At 47.3% G+C, this 19280-nt stretch overlaps 1 protein-coding gene across 6 annotated transcripts in view; it reads right to left on the bottom strand.

Annotated features, from left to right (window-relative positions):
- The window catches only part of DPP6 (dipeptidyl peptidase like 6), a 1185884-nt gene that overhangs the window by 312593 nt on the left and 854011 nt on the right, over positions 1 to 19280 (bottom strand). Inside the window, exon 6 of one of the 6 annotated variants that reach the window (XM_055269773.2) lies at positions 943 to 2530. The exons of the other annotated variants lie outside the window; for them this stretch is intronic. Within the exon in view, the coding sequence (XP_055125748.1) occupies positions 2522 to 2530 (9 nt within the window). The 3' untranslated portion in view covers positions 943 to 2521. Of the gene's footprint in view, positions 1 to 942; positions 2531 to 19280 lie in introns of those variants that run through there. 6 annotated transcript variants of the gene reach the window in all.

Genomic DNA, 19280 nt, shown 5'->3' with positions numbered 1-19280 from the left:
CCCAATAGGGTAGCCACTAGCTACATATGGCCTATGTAATTTTAAGTTGATTACAATGAAAGAAAACTACAAATTGAGTTCCTCTGTCAGACCAGCCACATTCCCCGTGTTCAAGAGCCACGCGTGGGTAGTGCTACCATCTTGGCCAGCGCAGCTGTGACCATTTCCATCATTGCAGAAAGCGCAGTGGACACAGCGACATAAAAGGTGGAATGAGATTCAGCAGATGGGAAGTTTTAAAAAGTAGACTTAAATTAGCTGATGAAGAACTTTGCAAAAGCCAGAACTGCCCAGCCTGGGCAGAAAGTAAGTGGTCTACAAGGATGAATTCTGTGTCACCAGGACAAAGTCACGAGAGCAAGGAACACTTCCTCCTGAGATGGAGTGATAGATGGTGACTAGGTACATGTCAATATCCCTTCAATCCCTGCATTTTTTCAAACAAAATTCTCTGTTACTGTGAACCAAAGATTATATTAAAATCAGCACATGAAAAAGCATACATTCATGCTGAGAAAGGTTGAGGAGGGCAGCGTTAGGAGGCACCTGCTCAAATGGTATTGAATTAGTATGCCTCACAAGCATACTTGTGAAGGGTGTGATCGGGTTTCCAAATGATATTTCTAACAGGAATAGAAGCTGTAAGTACACCCACTCAGCTACACCTCTCAATGAAATCACAAGATAAAAATTAAGCAAATGCAGCCAACAAACCTAGGAACAAATACTCAGGTGATGGCTCAGGGAAAGATGGGGGTAAATTAATTCACATGGGCACAGTTTTTAGCATCCAGATTCTGTTTTTCCACTGATCAATGGCCTTGAAAGAATAGTCTAATCTATCACAGTTTAATAAGCCTCCTGCTCATTAATAGAGAAAATGTTTATCTACCAAGCTAGCAGGTAACTGCACATCAGAATTCACAGGACAATAAGGGTGATTACTAGCTTCAGACACATGGAGAAAGACCACAAGATTATTTTAAAATTACAATGAAATTTTGATTTAATTAATAAAACCTTTTTTTAGAAATACATAAATTATTAATTCAGTGAGGCCCGTGGGTATTTGGTTTCCAGGGAGAATCTACCTCTTTTATTTAGCTGAACATTTTTAAAACTTCCTGAGACTGAGGTAGACAGTTAAGTATAACCTGTTGGAGGAAGTCCTAGAATAAATCATAAGCTAACAAAAAAGGCAAGAAAAGTCTCAGTAATGAGGAATCCAGGATAAGAATGACTTGTCACTCTCTGAGCCAGGAAAATAATGTAATTGGAGGCTCCTGGAGACCTTAAGTGTATATGATATTCTGAAGAAGACACAGCCAGCCAACATCACATTGTCACTCAGAGGAATCATGAGGGAATCCAGGAGAGCCAGTCTCCTTCCCATGATTATCAGTTAAGAATTCACGAGGGTCCATTGCTGCGTCTCTGAGAACAGGCCATCTGAACCAGTGGAGGGTCCCTCCCTCCTCTGGGACACTCTGCGGGCACCCAGTGACCAGGGACAGGATGGGGAAGGCAGTATTTCTTGGGCCTGATGACAGCATGTCTCTCCCCACCAGTGTTGAAGGAACGAGCCCATGCTGGCAGCAGCAGAGGCTGCAAGGCTCACTCGGTGGCTCTCTGGCCCGAAATCTGCCTGTAGCTGTTGTGCATTATTACCGGGGTGAGCAGATGCGATGCCTCACACCTGCCACACTCGTATGACAATGGACAGTGCTGCCTGAGGGCTACAGGTGCATGGCTGCGAAGCCCGGTGCCACTGGCAGTCCTGCCTCCTGGGACTCTCCTGCAATCCTCCAGCCAGTGTCTCCATGGAATATCTGAAACAGATCCCCCTTGTACATGGCAAGCTGGCAATGTTGTGCTGTACCATCGACTGCCGAGATATAGTCACGCAGGCAGTGAAGAGGAAGAGACATGGTGATATAATGAAGAAAACAGCCCTGGTGACAAGCTGGGCTACAGGCTTGACTTACTGCTAATGAGTCACATGATTTTGAATGAGGCAACGTCAACTTCCTGGACTTCGCCTTCTTCGTCTGTGAAGTGGGAGATGGGCAGAATCATTTTAGAAAGGTCGATTCCATTTCTATGGTCCTAGGATGCTATTTTGGGGCATGGGAAGTTGGGGATCGAGAACAAAAATCAATAGGCAATGTGAACATTGGGCCTTCAAGCAGAGGTATAATATTTTGCATGAAGCTGTGTCTTGCCCAGAACCATGCTTAGCTGCAGGCTGTGAGGGATGCACAGGAGGGAAGGACAGGTGGGAAGCGGCAGCATTAGTCCCGGCAAGAGGAGAGAAGAGTCCAGATCAAGGCAAAGGCAATGGGAATGGCAGGGGGAGGAAAAAGGTTCTAAGTCTCCAGGCAGATCATCCAATTTAGCTCAAGTCAGGATGAAAGCAGCCACCCAAGGCGTTGGTCAGACAAAATGAGCGAGCTGACAGCCTTTGACCTCTGGTCAGAGCCCACCTAAGTGCAGCAGGACTGAGTGCAGAGCTGACATGTGCTCACTGACCCTGCAGGGATTAATGGCGAAGCTTTGATAATAAATACAACAAGAAGCACCTCTCCACTTGTCAGACTCAAGATCCTCAACTCTCTTGCACGTCCTTTAGTGAAGGAAGAAAGCCGATGACTTAGCAAGAATTGATGAAATCATTTCCCATTTTTCCCTCGCTTGTTTCTATGGAATTCATTTGTTCTTTCATTTATCCAACAAATACTTGCTGATCATTTATGACCCTCCATGTGCAAAGAGAAGGAGCAGTTCCTGCTCGTGAGGGGCTCACAGCTCCGCGATAAGGGACACAGCCCTGTAAGCAATGATTGTGTTTGATGCCTGGGGTATCTGGGGAAGTGCTCACTCAGACTGAAGTTAAATTTCTGGATGGAAGAGATCACCAACTGGACAAGGTAGAGAAGGAGATCCAGGTGGAGGAAACAGCATGAGCAAAGCCACTCAGGACTCATTTAGTGGCAAGTAAGGGAAAACCCGATGGGCAGCCGCTTAGACAAATCGGGCTAATTCTTCTGGCTTAGCAAATCCAGAGAACAGGGATGGAAGGCAACACATGGATGGTGCCATCAGCGGCTGGGCTCTGTGTCCCGCCCTGACAGCCTGGGCAGCACAGCTTCATGAAGGCAAGGACAGTGGGGAAGAGAAGGGCCAACTCTGTGTCCCTCTTGCAAGAGAGCCAAAGACTCCCACAGGCCCCCCAGCAAATTTCTCCCTCTATCTATGGGGCCAAAACCATAACCCGTGGCTCCTGTAACCGTGAGACTGGACAAGCGTGTTTAGTGAGCATTAAGGGCAGGTGATGGGAGCTGAGGGGGTAGGTAGGAAATGGCCATCCTGGGAAAGCTCTTCTGTCTCAAGGCAATAAGTTCAACAGAACAATTTTTTTCAAGGTCAAACAATCCTCCTGCCTCAGCCTCCTAAAGTGCTGGGATTATGGGCATGAACCACTGTGCCTGGTCTCAACAAGGCACCTCACCTGGTCACCTGGCATCGGCCTCTACTCTGGAACCATTCAGCTCCCTCCAAGATGGTGGCACCAAGGGTCAACCCCAGACACTTCAGCCCTACCTTGGCCTGCCTGCTTGCCCCTCCACTGCACATACTGTCTGCTCCAGGTGAATCACCTATCCTCCCTCTCCTGCCCTCACAGTGCCATCCCACCTCCAGCCTGCACTTAGGGGGTTCTTTCATCTGGAGTGCCTTCCCCTGCCTTCCTCTCCTTTCTCCCATGCTCATGACTGACATTTTCACTTTCAAGCCCCCAGTGCCCTGCCTCCAGCTTCCTGTAGGCTCCCGCCCCAAAGCCCCCTCCTTCAGAATTACAATCGGCTCTGAGTATTGTGGGATCTGTATCCACAAATTCAACCAACCAAGGATCAAAAAGATTCGGGAAGAAAAGGATGGATGCATCTGTACTGAACATGTACAGATGTTTTTCTTGTCATTATTTCCTAAGCAGTACAGCAGAACAACTCTTTACATAGCATTTACATTGTATTTGGTACTACGAGTAACCTAGAGGTGATTTCAAGTACACGGAAGGATGTGTGTAGGTTATAGGGAAATACTACACTATTTTACCTAAGGCGCTTGAGCATCTGTGGAGTTTGGTACCCACGGGGGTTCTGGTAACCACTCCCCAGGGGTGCTGAGGGACAACCGCAGTGCTCACAGGCTTTAGACCAGGACACCGCTCACTCAGCCTGTCTTTCCTGATCCTCGGGAGTCATTCTTCTCCGTCTCATCAGACTTTCTAAGGGTGGGCACTTTGATCCTGTACAGAGGGGATGCGGTAATGAAAGTCTGCTGGGTTTTTGACATTGAGGGTAAGAGCGCAGTAAGCACATCTTCCGTAGTCTACCCTAGTATTACATATTTCACCAAAACAGCAAAATCGTTCTTAGAGCAAAATTACCCTAAAGACTATGCAGGCATTAAAATGCCGTAGAGGCCGAACGTTTTCTCCACTTTGAAGCTAGTCTTTATATACTGCTTGATGCCGTTTATATGACCTTCTAAAAAAGGCTAAACTACAGAGACTGAAGACAGGTCTGTGGCTGCCAGGGGCTAGGGGTGGAGGGAGGGCTTGCCCTGAAGGAAGCAGAGCGGGAGGAATTTTTGGGGGTGATGGGGCTGTTCTGTATCCCAATTTGTGGTGATGGTTACACAAGTCTATCCAGGTCTTAAAGCTCATAGAATTGCACAACAAAAAGTAGCTCTACATATTTTTAAAAAGAAAAAGTTAAATTTTATATGTTATATAAAGATATGTATATATATGTTATATAAAGATAAATTGAAATCACGAAGACATTTAAGAGAGGCCGATGAATAGCACAGGATCGTCCACTAGAGGCAGGCTTTGTGCATGCTTTCTGAGCTGAGTAATCGTAGCGACCGGCTGCAAAGCAGGTTTAAATATTTATAACATGAAAGGCCTCCTTAGTAAGAAAGTCTCTGGAAAATATTTCAACAGAACAGACCTCTTCCATGCACAGCTTAACAGAAGTGCATTTAAGAAGGGAAAATCCTGGAAGCTGCAGCTGCTCATTGCCAGGATGGGTGTCCTGAGCAACGTGGCAAACACTCTTTTCACATAAACACTCACAGCCTAGGAGTGGCCTTGAAACCACATGGGGGTGGGGGACGGTCCCCTTTGCAATGGGTCGGATATTTCCCGAGGCTCTATTGTGGATCAGCCATGTCCCAGGCCACCTGCAAGCATCTCAAAGTCCCTTGGAGTGGGGGGACTCATAGGCAGGAAACTGGAAAACCGTCGACAGTGCCGTGGGTCCCGCGGGTGTGCACGGGTATGGGAGGGAGCCCGCTCCTGTGGAGTCCAAGGCCTGCTGCTGAAGAGGCTGGAAGGGCGCGGGAGAATTGTGAGGCAGTGGAGGAGGCAGGTGCTCCCAGCAGAGGGAACAGCACCTGCAAAGGCCCAGAGGTGAGAGGGAAGGAGGAGGTGGGACGGCAAGGGGGAAGGGAAGAGGTGCAGATTGGGAATGAGTTACCTGATTGGCACTGAGAAAGGTCACCCTGAAGGCAGCGTGGCCAGCGCAGATTGAAGATGTGTGGGGCGGGGAGGCTGAGGCAAAGAGGTCCTGGAGGCAGATGTGGTTTTTTAGATAACAGCTAAGGTGGGCTGAACTGGGCAGTGGCGATGGGGTAGTGGAAGGGACATATCCCAAAGGCAGGGGGATGGCGATGCTGCCTGCGCCAGGGAGACACAAGGCCTCTAGCCAGGGTCCTGGTGAGGAGGGGACAATGGCGTTTTTCCTAAAGTGCTGATGTCGCAGGCAGGACGTGGGGCCAATGTGGGATGAAGTGGATGAGATCAGTCGCACATACTGTGTCTGAGGGCCCTCCGCGCTCCCCGGAGACAGCAGCACACAGGTCTGACACCCGAGTCAGAGGTCTGGAACAGAGACGTGATGCGGGAGCCCTGTTGTCGAGGTTAATGTGTCTCAGCAGTGTACCCACGAGTCATATGCAGATCTCCTCCACGCGAGGCTTCTGATTGATCAGGGTGTGGGCTGGGTCCCGAGTCAGTGTTTCTAACGGGCTTCCTGGGGAGGCTGCAGCCGCCACTCAGTGTATCGCGTTTTGGGAGGCAGCAGCCGATGCAGTAGTTGCCGTGGTAGGTTAAGTTGCCCAGGGAGAGTGAGGAGAAGAGAAGATGACCTTGGGTGGGACTGGGATATCCAATCAAGCCTGCACACCTGGGGACCTCCTAACTGGCCAGGAGGCAGCCAGAGGGCAGCCAGGGCCTGCGGACCAAGGACTGAGGAAGAGGGAGGGGTGGGCGGCCTCCAATTCTGCCACAGGAGGCCTGAGGAGATTGGCATATGGACCGAATGTTTGTGTCCACCCAAAATTACACAGGAGGTGAGCTCTCACCAGAAACCAACCTGCTGGCGCCTTAACCTTGGACTTCCAGCCTCCAGAACTGTGAGATACACACGTCTGTTGTTTAAGCTGCCCAGTCTGTGGCATTTTGCTATGGCAGCCCAGGCAGCCTAAAACAGGCACCAGTGAATTCCAGGGCGAGAAGACTGCTGGCAAGATGGGTGAGAGTTTTGCTGCGTGGTGGGGGGCCAAGTACAGTTGCCAGCGGGCTCAGGGGCAGCAGAGCCTCCATCAAGAGTAGGTGCTTGCAGAGAGGAATACCTGGAACCACAGCCCTCCATCCCTGGCACTGCAGAAACCGTGCAATCTCTCGAAGTCCGTCTCCTAATGTATAACACAAGGAAGACACTCATACCTTTCCCCGGGGGTATAACACGGGGAACACACTCATACCGTCCGCTGGGGTATAATGCGGGGAAGACACTCATACCTTCCCCCAGGGGTATAACGTGGGGAAGACACTCACACCTTCCCCCGGGGGCATAACACAGAGAAGACACTCATACCTTCCCCTGGGAGTATAACATGGAGAAGACACTCATACCGTCCCCCAGGGGTATAACATGGGGAAGACACTCATACCTTTCCCCAGGGGCTGGGTGGCTGAGCACTGAGCACTTGTTCCACTCTGTGGGAGACACACGGAAGAGTGAGTGGGGAGGGGACAGAGAGGAGAGTCCAGCTGCTTCTTTCTTTAGTCATTTGACTGTGAAGGGAAGAACCAGAGGAGGACATGGGTATGGGTTGAGAGAGAGGTAACTTTTTTGTCTTTGATTTGTTTTGCAGTGGGAGAGATCTGAGCAACCTGAAATGCGTATGGTCCAGTGGCAGCTGAGAAGAGAAGGTGAAGTGACAGGAGCCAGGAGACCTTGACATCTGAAGCCCAGCTGAGAAGCTTAGGAAACAGGAGGAGGAGGAAGAGACCCTGTGGGAAGCTGGCAAGGTGGGGGGCCTCCACCCTCCTCTGCCCACTCAGCTCGGCCGTCTCAGCTTCCCATTCAGTAGTTCCGCCGTCGACGGAGGAGAACCAAAGCAGCATTCTCCCCTCTTCTAGAAACCCGATGGGGCAGATAAATGGAGCCCATCACAAGATTCTTGGAAACTAACTTATTTCTGTCCCTGTATGTTCTTTGTTCACAGAAATGTTGTAAACAAACAATCATCCTCAGGACATGCATGTGGCTATAACCAGCACATTTCCTCATCTCCAAACACCCCTTCAGCTGATTTTCTGTTTCCAGGGTTTGCCAGGATCACTACATCTGCACTCAATGAAACTTTTGATTCCCGAAGCAAGCACTCGGACTGTTTCCACCAGGATGAGGAGTGCAGGTGGTGGCTGGTCCCTTTGGGAAGCAGCAGAATATGTCTTTAAATATGTATTTGCTCACAGTGAGCAGGGCACCGAGGGGGCAGCTGCCCTTGAGGAAAGGAGGCTGTGGTGGGCACCCTGGGTCTACTCACAGTTATGCCAAGGGTGGCCCAGGACAGGGGGCCTAAAGCTGCCTCTGGGTGATATGTGGGGATGCAGGGACAATAGGGCAAAATGCTGGTTTCTAACAGCAGGAGAAGGCGGGTGGAAGGAGAGCGGGGCCTTTTCAGTAACCCCGGGACATTCTGGGGACATGAGAAAGTCTGAAATGAGACGCCGCTGATGGCCACGTACAACACACAAGCCAACCTTCCCACTCCAGGAGTGATTATTCTGCTGTCTCAGGCCAGAAGTCCCTGCACCTGCAGGGGACACTGTTGTTTTGTTCGCTGCATTAGACATGACTGCAGAGAAGATCTGCCTGTTTCAAAACGGCCTGAAAGGCTCCAGAAGCTCTTTGTTGTCAACTCAAGTTGTAGCTAATAAGCTGTCATCCCCCAGGTTCGATCATGTGGACAGGGTTGAGAATCAAAGGGCATCCCAGCTCCCTGGGTCCTCCTTGCTTCTCCTCCTGTGAAACCCGTGTTCTCCTCCTTTCCCTGTTCTGAAGCTGCTGAGGTGCCAGGGCAGTCACAGGTGCATCAGGGTGTGTGGGAGGAAGCGGGGCAGGACCATGGCAGGCAGGGTTCCCTGGCCCTTCCGGGCTCTTTCCTCTTCTGTCCCCTCCTTCCTGTCCCCTCTGCCTCCTTTTCCCAACACAAATCTCCTCTGCTAGTCCGTTCCGTCTCTTCACGGCCCCTTCTCTCTCCACCTTCCCCAAGTGCACGATCAAACAGAACTACCCTCTGCCTTCTTAGCTCTCTCTCCCCCTATCCTCGCTTGTATCCACGGCTCTTTGTCATGCTGTTTTCTGCAGAGTCCCTTATTCCTGCTCTGCAATTCAGCGGACACAGGTTTCCGGTTCCTTTGCTTCCCTAAGCCCCTGCCCTGGCCAACCTGGGCTCTTATACACTTAAAAAACTTCCAAGAAATGAATGCAGGGCAAGCAGAAGAAACAGTTTGGGAGTGGAGGGAACAGAGGCTGTTTCTGAATTTGGATCTCAGGTCACGTTAGGAAGGTGGCCACCACAGGCACTGGGAAGGCTTCTATCAGCAGAAGGGACCCGTGTTAAATTTTTATGTTGACTTTTCTCTCCTTTTTGCCGCTCTTTCTTCTGCCTTCTTTTGATACTTGAGCACTTTCAGCTCCTCTCTGATGCTCCCTGCTCTGTCCCCCGCAGGCACTTCCCACGGCTGCCTCTGTTCCTCTGCAGTGATCGCACCCAGAAGGTTCTCCCCATTCCTCTCTTCTTCAACCCGGCTCCTCCTCTCCTTCCAGGCTTTCTTCTCCATTGGCCTTCCTTGACTCAAGCCTCTTGTCATCTCACATCTTCGGACAACTACAACTCACACACATTTTTGGGACCATGGGCCTCAGCTCATGTTGAATGTCAGTTTCTAACCCTGACATCATCTGCACCACACAAAGTCTCACAGCGCCTGGACCTCTCAGGCTCTAATGGCAGCCCTGGAGGGAGGAAAGCAGGCTGCAGAAGCCATCATAGAGTGGGTGACGGGCAGTCTCAGGCCACATCTTTGTCTGTTGGAATTACTAACAAATCAACAACGTGCCATTCATCATTCACTAAGACGTGGATGTATCACAAGGAAGGGAGTTCCACCCGAGTGTACTGCCTCAAGACTTAAGAAAGAAAAATTTGTCAATGGTCAAAGTTAGGGAGGTAGGGAGGAAATATACTAAGAGCAATGAATGTGTGTGTGTTTTAATGTGTGTGTGTGTGTAAGGGGGAGGGAGAATATGTGTGCATGTGTGTGTGTGTGTGTGTGTGTGTAAGGGGGAGGGAGAGGCAGATCATCAGACATACCCACTTGATTTTGGAGTCTTACTAACTGTTATTCACCGCTACATCCTATCCCCTCCAATGCGCAGGAAACTCAGCCTGCCCAGAAACCAAGGGCACTGCTAATTTGGGAGACGTAGTGTCTGATAATGGGGCTCATTCCAGGCAAAGTGTTCTCTCTCTCTCTCTTTCGTGCTCTCTCTTTTAAAGATTTTGTTCCAGGGTGTGCACGGAGGTTAGCCTACTTTTCGCCAAGTATCCCTAAGGTCACATGGTTAACTTGCCCTCCTTACTGTGTCTCTGCCTGGCTCTTCTCCCATCGATGCACGTGGCGGAGTTCCCACAGTTCAGAAACCGTCCAGAGGGAATGACACGTAAATACCTGTGAGGACACGGGTACCTGCCAGTCCATCTCCCTGCTGCCCATCTGCCTCTGCTCCTCTCTGTCACTCCTGCACTTTGGGCCCCCCCATGGGGGGCAGCAGAGGACATGGCTGGCATTTGACTCATGACAACTTAACCCTAACTCAAGGTGCAAGCTTGCCAATGGCAGGCCCTTACCTGGCTCTAAGAAAAACAATTAGTTCATTCAGGGCAGGGGGTAAGGTTAAAACTGATCATTGTAATATTTTGTAACTTAAAAAGTGGTTGATTTCACTAATTCTTATTTCTAAGAAATCATTTAATCAGAGCTAGATACCTACCAAATCTGCTCATGAATTTTCGTACTTGCATATTTCTTCATTCCAAGAGTAAGAAAACATAAACATAAGATTTTTCTTTTTCTTTTCTTTTTTTTTTTTTTTTTTTTAGACAGAGTTTCAATTGTTGCCCAGACTGTATTGCAATGGCATGATCTTGGCTCACTGAAACCTCCACTTCCCAGGTTCAAGCGATTCTCCTGTCTCAGCCTCCTGAGTAGCTGCGATTATAGGCGCCCACCACCATGCCCGGCTAATTTTTGTATTTTTAGTAGAGATGGGGTTTCACCATGTTGACCAGGCTGGTCTTTGAACTCCCAACCTCAGGTGATCCGCCCACCTCGGCCTCCCAAAGTGCTGGGATTACAGGCGTGAGCCACCGTGCCCGGCAGATTTTTCTTCTTTGGATAATTGGTTATCTCTGGCAGCTCTCATGGCAGCCAGAAACAATTCAGAGCCTCTTGAAGCTCTGCACGTGTGGCTCAGGTGGGGAGCTAGATTATGGAGTGATGCATAGCCATGCTCCTTCTACTTAAAAGAATGGCTATTTTTCCAGTTTATGATTTCTGAATCATGCAGCAGATTGCAGTGCCGCTGGAAGAATAACCCTGCATGTTCCTCCCCGCTTCATCTCCCACTTTTAGTGAGAAAGTACTTACTACTTACTCCCTTTGTGCACACATGCACACCTACCCTCACGGACAGGCACAGACGCTCAAAGGAAATCATACAAACCCAGACACTCTGGTGTCTGTTAAATTGGCACCACCGTTCAGTAGAGGCAAGTCACTGAGAGACCCAAGGCGGCACCCAATTTGGGAACTGTTCAAGCAACTCACCCCTTGTGCTCATTAATTTCTACAGATTCAAAAACTATGGTTATGGACTTGGCCCAAAGCATAGTCACAGCTGATGCCTCACCAAAGCCTGCCAAGCCCGAACAGCCCCTGCTCACTCTTGCACGCAGCCTGCCAGGGCGGTACCCAAGGCTCTCTCAATGCTCAAGCTTTCATCTATCATAAACTCTCAAGACTAAAGCAACCTGATACGGTGGGGAAAAGAGCATTAGAAAACGAAAACCTATTGTTTGCGAAAACTACAAAATTCCCAGGCACTTGCTATGCTGTGGCACAGAGTGTCGCAAGGCTCGGCAATGATGAGCTGCCTTACCGTGAAAAACACCAAGAGAGATGCGGGAACACCATAAACTTTTGACAACGACATTCTGGAAAGTCTATTTGGCATCATAAAAACAATAATTTTAGTTGAGTAGAAGACAAGCAAAAGCATGTCCTAACCTGTTTCAAGAAATGGTTTTCTAATTTTAACCCTGTGCTAAAATGGCAATGCGTGTGATATTACTGGTAATGCTCTGGCTGGCGTCTTAAGTTAACATGTTGTGAAATTATTTTCTCCACAGCAGTTGGAGCCCTAAATCACAAATGGAATTGGTCCTAACACACAACAATGATTAATCTGTACAGTCTTTCGTAGTTTAAAAATGCTGTAACCATGAAGTAGAGATAATGGTCTACACTAAAAGTCTCTATGCCTTAATTGTTGTTCAGAAGGCCTGAGTAACTGGGTCTATATTAATCGCTGTTGAGACTCTGAAAGTAATTGCCACTAATGAGCTCCCCCACGATAATGGCCAGCTACGTCGGAATTGAAGAACCAATCCTTCCAGAAGTACTTGAGTCATTCTCCCCTCGCTACATTACAACGATGGCCATTCCTAATGAAAGCAATCGAGTGTTCTCTGTCTCACATCTCACGCAGCAAACCCACTCTCTCTTCAGTTACATTTCTTCACTTCTTTTCTTACCCGTTACACACGTCACTGGTTCATGGAGAAGAGTCAGATCCCTTTGGCAAGCTGGTGCGTGGTCTTCAGGACTTATTATTACTACATTATCACTGCAGGAGGCCAAGCAACAGTGCTCTTCACAGACACCCCACACGGCTTTGGAGGACCCAATCCTTGACCTGCCCCTGGCTGTCTAAACTTCCACAGTGTCCCCTGAAACATCTGCGCTTTGATCAGTCAGCTGCTCCTGTACCTGCAGTCTCTCCCGGAGTTTGTCACCTTCCAGCTCCCACCTGCACAGGCCGGGCTCTCAGGGGCCTCGGCTTCATCTCTTCCATGCAGGTTCTTTCTAATCCCACCCTCCCATGTTCTAAACGCTGCAAGATGGACAGGGGGTCCTTCCCCATGGCCCTCCCTGATTCTTTCCTCCTCCTCCCCCTGTGAGTCCCTGGGGTCTCTGGGGCTCTCTGCCCCCCTCCTAAAGCACCGCTGAGGGTCTTCCAGGCCATCCTCCCCCAAACCATGCCTTGTTCAAACCTGTCAGCCCTTGACCCGTCCTTCATCTTTTCACTCCTCCTATGAATCCCATCATCACAGGAACCTAGCTGCACTTACCTTCTGATATCCCCACTCTACCCTTCCACTGCCTCTGCACAAGTTACCCCACCACCTTGGACTTCTGACCCAACCCAAAACTGCTAATCCATCAACGCCACCATTTTCTACCTCTGGCTCCTCTTGGCTTCACTCTTCCCAGACCCGGTGTTTCTGAGGCCTGTGGCAATCACCACTCCTCTGAAAATACCTGATCTCTCTTACTTGCCAAACTCCTAGCCCCAGGGGACACCCACCAGGGTCTCCGTGCAGGCCGTGGGTGCTGAATACTCATGGGAGATAGCGAGCAGCCTCCTCCCACAAGAGCCTGGTATTTCCCACGCATCGGTCCACAGGGGCTGTACCCGGCCTGCTGAGACCACTCAAGCACTCTGTCTTCAGATCACACTCCCTCAAACTCGCCCACTCCTCCACCATCACTCGCAACAAGTGACCTTATCTCAAAAGTTGGGGGGATTAACAAAATAATGCATTGAAAGGAACTCAATGATTCTCTCACTAGGCCTAGAAACAAAGCTACCTACATTTTCAGCTATTTCCTCCCTTTCTACTACAAAAGGCACGTGTGTTTTCCTGTAGGTCTGAATGTTCTAGGGGGAGAAGGCACCATGAGTTCAAAGGCCCTGAATTTGGAAGGGACTCAGGAGCACTGAGTTATACAGGAAGGTCATCGTGGTTGGGCAGAGTGTGGAGTGTGGGCTCAGTTCCCGTGGCCTCGGGCCTCTGCAGGAGTGAGCGTCCATCACTATTATGCAGCGGTGGATGCAGACAGAGATGCACCCTGATTGACCTGTCAAAAGATCACTGTGGCCACGCTGTGCAGACCAGCGGGATGGGGGCACGGGAGAAGCAGAAAGACCAATTAGAAGGCGACTCACAGCGGTGTCCCTGTGTGGGGCGATGGTAGGGGAGGTGTTTTTTGTGCTCCTCAAATCACGGACACAAACTGCCGCTTATGACAACCCCTCCACTGCAGGCTGGCCCGGCATGCATGGTCTCATTAGGACTTTCCCCTGCCTGGGGATGTGTGCAAAAGCCTCTTTTTGTAGCCCTGCATGAGACAAATAAATATTTCACATGCTCTGCAAAAACTATACACAAAAGAATCGATCCCGAAACCTCAAAACCTGTAGATCCGCTGGAATGCTGCAGGTAAGTAAAATCCTCCAATTCCTCCACTAGCCAGAACAACACACACACACACACTACACACACACACACACACACACACACCACACACACACACCACACACATATACACATACCACATACACACCACACACACACCACACACACACCACACCACACAAAAACACACACCACACAAACACACACCACACACACCACACACATACACCCCACACACACACCACACACATACACCCCACACACACACATACACACACCACACACATACACCCCACACACACACCACACACACACCACACACACACTACACACACATCACACACATACACACCACACACACCACACACACCACACACATACACACACCACACAAACACACACCACACATACACCACACCAAACACACACCACACACAGACACCACATACACACACCACACATACACATCACACACACACCACACACATACACCCCCCCACACAGACCACACACACATACACATACCACATACACACCACACAATCACACACATACACACACAGCACACCACACAAACACACCACACACACACCACACCACACACATACACACACCACCCACACACCCACAAACACACACACCCCACACATATACACACACCACACCACACACACACACTACACACACCACCAAACACGCACATCACACACACAACACACACACCAAACACATACACACACCTATACACACCACACACATATACACACACACACAACACAAACACACACCACACACACACCACACACACAGACACCACACACACACACACGCACACACACACACACGCACAGCATCACCTTAACGAAGTTTGCATTTTGTTGAGAAAAGAGCCATTGTTAGGGCTACATCTTTTCTATGCCTAAGTTTGTGCTTTTACATTTAGCTCCAAAAGCTGAGTAAAAATATAAATAAAAATAAAAAACAAACAAGAAAATAATTGTTAGTTTTGAGCCAGTTCTGTGTCAAAACAATAGAACAACAACCAAAAAACACCCTAAAAATCTATAATTTCAAAAACAGATGAAACTAAGAACAGCCAGTGGCCTTCCACAACAGAAACAATCTCTGTCCCCTGAGGCTGCTGATCAGATTCACAACAGGAGGCAGCAGTCTACGAGGGACAGGAGCCCACATCAGCATTATCTTACGCTGCTTAGACAGGCTTCGCCTTTAAACAGTTTCCCAAGAACGTGGATGTATTATTTGATTTTCACAGTATTATGAAACTGCATGCATTGTGCTAAGAGCTATGTGAAAACACACATTTCAAAAATCAGTGATGACCATTTTTGATAATCTCATGTAGTAAGTGTCACAGAGAAGTTGGCCTTATATCGGCTAACAGTAACACGTCAGGCAGGATGCTGACAAAACAATCTGGACCATTATTTATAAATTCGGTTGCAAAGGAAAGATGGTTGGGATTGAGACACAGGAATTCATCCCAGGATAAAAGGGCTTGAAGTGATGCTGATGGGTGCAGGATGCACTTCCAGGCAGTGCAGGGGCAGCTTCTGGTCTCAGCGGGTGGTGGACAGGCTGTTCGTTCATCGCCTTCTCAGAGGGAGAACCTGCTGAAGGTGAGATTCGCCTCCTGCTGCCGCAGCAGCTACTGGGCTGATGCAGAAAGGGCAGCAGGCGCGGTAGAAATGGCACACACAGGCCCTGCTCTTCAGTTTGCCCTCTGAGGCCACTGCAGAGGGAGACAGAGAGCTCCCTGCAATTCTGATAGCAGCCCTGACACATGAGAATGTGCAAGGCCTTCGTCCAGCAGAAAATGCTTGGATCAACTGGTTCCCAGAGGTGGGCCCAGGAAAGGCTCTGTAGACAGTGCAGAAAGAACCAGTCCAAGAGCACGAGAATCAAGAAACACAATTCCCTTAGCCACTCCAGGACAAAGATTTCATCCCTTCTTGTAATGAAGAAGGGATGGCAGTAAATATCAGAACCATATTATAACAATAGCTATATTTCTTGCAACATAGAAACTCATATACTCAGAATTGGCCGGGTGTGGTGGCTCACCCCTGTAATCCCAGCATTTTGGGAGTGGATCAAATGTGGATCAAATGAGGTAAGGAGTTTGAGACCAGCCTGACCAACATGGTGAAACCCTGTCTATACCAAAAGTACAAAAATTAGCTGGGTGTGGTGGTGCACACCTGTAATCCCAGCTACTCAGGAGGCTGAGGCAGGAGAATCGCCTGAACCTGGGAGGCAGAGGTTGCAGTGAACTGACATTGTGCCACTGCACTCCAGCCTGGGGGACAGAGTGAGACTCTGTCTCAAAAAAAAATTAGCCATGCGTGGTGGCGGGTGCCTGTAATCCAAGCTACTGAGAAGGCTGAGGTGGGAGAATCTCTTGAACCTAGGAAGGGGAGGTTGCAGTGAGTTGAGATCAGGCCACCACACTCCAGCCTGGGCAACAGAGTGAGACACTGCCAAAAAAAAAAAAAAAAAAAAAAAAAAGGAAAAAAAAGAAACTCATATACTCAGAATTACCTGAATTGATTTGCAGCAGTTATAATTTAGTCCACAATATGGGTTCAATAATTTATAGCCCAATCCCTTATATTATGTTTATAAAGTCTCAAGTTATTTTTTAAAATTAAGATACAGATAAATGGGTAACTTGACCAGATGGGTGCATAGAAGTTTCTGGGATGTAGTTGGGGTTCACCTCACCAAGCGGGTTTGATCAGGATCATCCACATCAGGGTGTTCTTCAAGCTTTATATGAATTATACATTTCACAGTCCCTTAGAGAACAAAACAGGCTCTATCAACTCACCACAATGGCAGGAAAAGAGTAGAAATTTATCAAATATGAAAACTGCTTCCAATTCCTTCCGTGAAAAGCTCAGCAGCAAACTATCTTCTCTCAGGACTGAGCAGAACCCATCTCTAAGGATGGCATTTGGGCCCTGTCAACACCCAAGCCGTGAGCTTGGAAGCAGACCCCTCCCCAGGTGAGCTCTCAGATGCAACTGCAGCCTGGATGTCACCTTGACATCTTTATGTCATCTATAAAGATGTCATCTTTATAGAAGACCTGGAGTGCAAGGATCCTGCTAACTTGAGCCCAGATTTCTGACCAGCAGAAACTGGGATGACACGTGTTGTTTTGTCTTAAGCTGCTATGTTTGGGGATAATTTGCTATGCAGTGACAAGTAACTAAAACGGATTGGTTTATCTATTTCAGTTAAATGAACAGTTTATAAACAGATCAGTGTATCAACACATTTTACTGACTGAATGACTGTGTGATTGGGATTTCAGGAAAAAAATCTTGAAATCTGGCCAGATTTTGGACAGAATTTCATTTGGACCAGAATGATCTTCCCACTGGCAATATCCAACTAAGAACAATCATCTCAACTAACTCCTTTAAATATTGCAATGAAATTCCTCACAAATCTTCAGTGACTCTTTCAGAAATGATTCTTTAAGGAAGAATATTTTTCTCTTAGCTCTTTGAAATTAATATTTTTAAATGATCTAAGATATTAATACTAGGCTACTTTTGAGGCTCTCAATAATACATAGGGTTGGCATAGTTAAGATGAGCTAATTTGTGTATGTTCAAGGATGCTAGCCAAGCTATACATTTAGTAATATTAAAATAGTTTAGTAGGAAAAAGTATTAATATTTTTAAATGATCTTAGATAATGCATTTTACATTCTTCTTCCCTCTCCCCAAAGAGATTTGGAAATGTTTCATATTTGTCAAATATATCTTAATATAAAAAAGCATGGCTGCTCTAATTAGATACATTTGTTTTAAGGCAATTTTGCTTAATTAGTATAGTTAATACAATTTTCAAATTAAAAATAAAAAATTACTATTTCTCCAATGTCTAACTTAATTTCAAGAGAATATTCAGAAACTGTACACTGAGAAATTTTATGAAATTTTATGTATAAAATAAAATAAAACTCATTTAGCAAATGTCTCTTTGGAGCAGGAATGATCTTTTGAGATAAAATAAGATGGTGTAAATAGGCACACACTGCAAACTATAATGCTGGTGCCACATAAATACAAACACACTACTGTTTATTATTTTCCACATTCCAGACACACCTCTTATAACCTATAGGTGTCTGAGGCTTGAGAAAATGGAAACCTGGGTTTGCTGTTTCTCGAATTTACTTGATAATTGATATTTGAAACACTTTTTTAAAGGCTACTTTTGAAGCTCTAAGAAAAACATACGGTTGGCATAGTTAAGATGACCTAACTTGTGTATGTTCAAGGATGCTAGCCAAGCTATACATTTAGTAATATTAGAAGAGTTTAGTAGGAAAAAGTATGCTAATTAGCATGATCCCACATTTCTAGAATAAACATGGAACGTTATTAGGATATTTCACAACTGAGGTATTTTCCTTTTGTTACATATTTCGTGGATTTGATAGAATTTCAAGAACTTGGATCGTATCTTGGTATAGCGCTAAGGGGTTCAGAGAGAAGATACACTGCTTATAACCTATAGGTTATAATTTCCCTTATAATTTTTCCTCCAGAAGAGCAGAGAATCCTTGCTTGAATAGTCATGTATACAGTAACTGCTCGGTACTGAAAACTATTAAGGATTACTTATTTTATTCAAGTTAAAAGTATCTGTTTCTATAGACTTTTTTACATTTTCAATATTTTATCATTTTTATAGCTCTCTAAATACACTTCAAACTTTCTAGGTTTTCCTTCCGTTGAGAAGACAAACCGAAGAATCTCACTCCAAACACCAACAGATGCTTCCCAGTGAGAAAGGGTTATTTCAAGGTTCCTGTTTACAGCCAGTGCTCCACATGGTGAAGACTCATCTTTAGCAAAATGATCTTTATCAAAATGGTTTCTGGTTCAATGGGATCCCAGGGCGCTCTTTCAAACAGAGCGTTGGGAAGCAGAGGAAAGTGGTGGAGAATTGTTTCATGCACAGAACTACAGCACCACTGACGAGAGAATGCCTCTTCCAATCACACGGGTGTGGGAACCCCTCTGTCACATTCCGGAGAACAGATACCTCATTTTGTTTTGAGGCATCTGGGAGCGGAATGCTCATTACCTCCATCCCACTGTTGGGGTGCTCTGATGATTAAAGATTCTCTAGGAAGATAACCTGAAATCAATTTGTCTTTCTAGGCATTTCTCACTCAGGTGTTAGCTGTGCCTCCTGGGGCAACCCAGAACAATCCATGTAAGACTTTCAAATATCTGCTAACATTTTTCTTTTATACAGGTGTGGAGATTAT

Source organism: Symphalangus syndactylus, chromosome 6 (assembly GCF_028878055.3).
Source record: "Symphalangus syndactylus isolate Jambi chromosome 6, NHGRI_mSymSyn1-v2.1_pri, whole genome shotgun sequence".
NCBI lineage: Eukaryota > Metazoa > Chordata > Mammalia > Primates > Hylobatidae > Symphalangus > Symphalangus syndactylus.
Note: the sequence above shows the minus strand (reverse complement) of the source record. Positions and strands in the feature narration are given on the sequence as shown.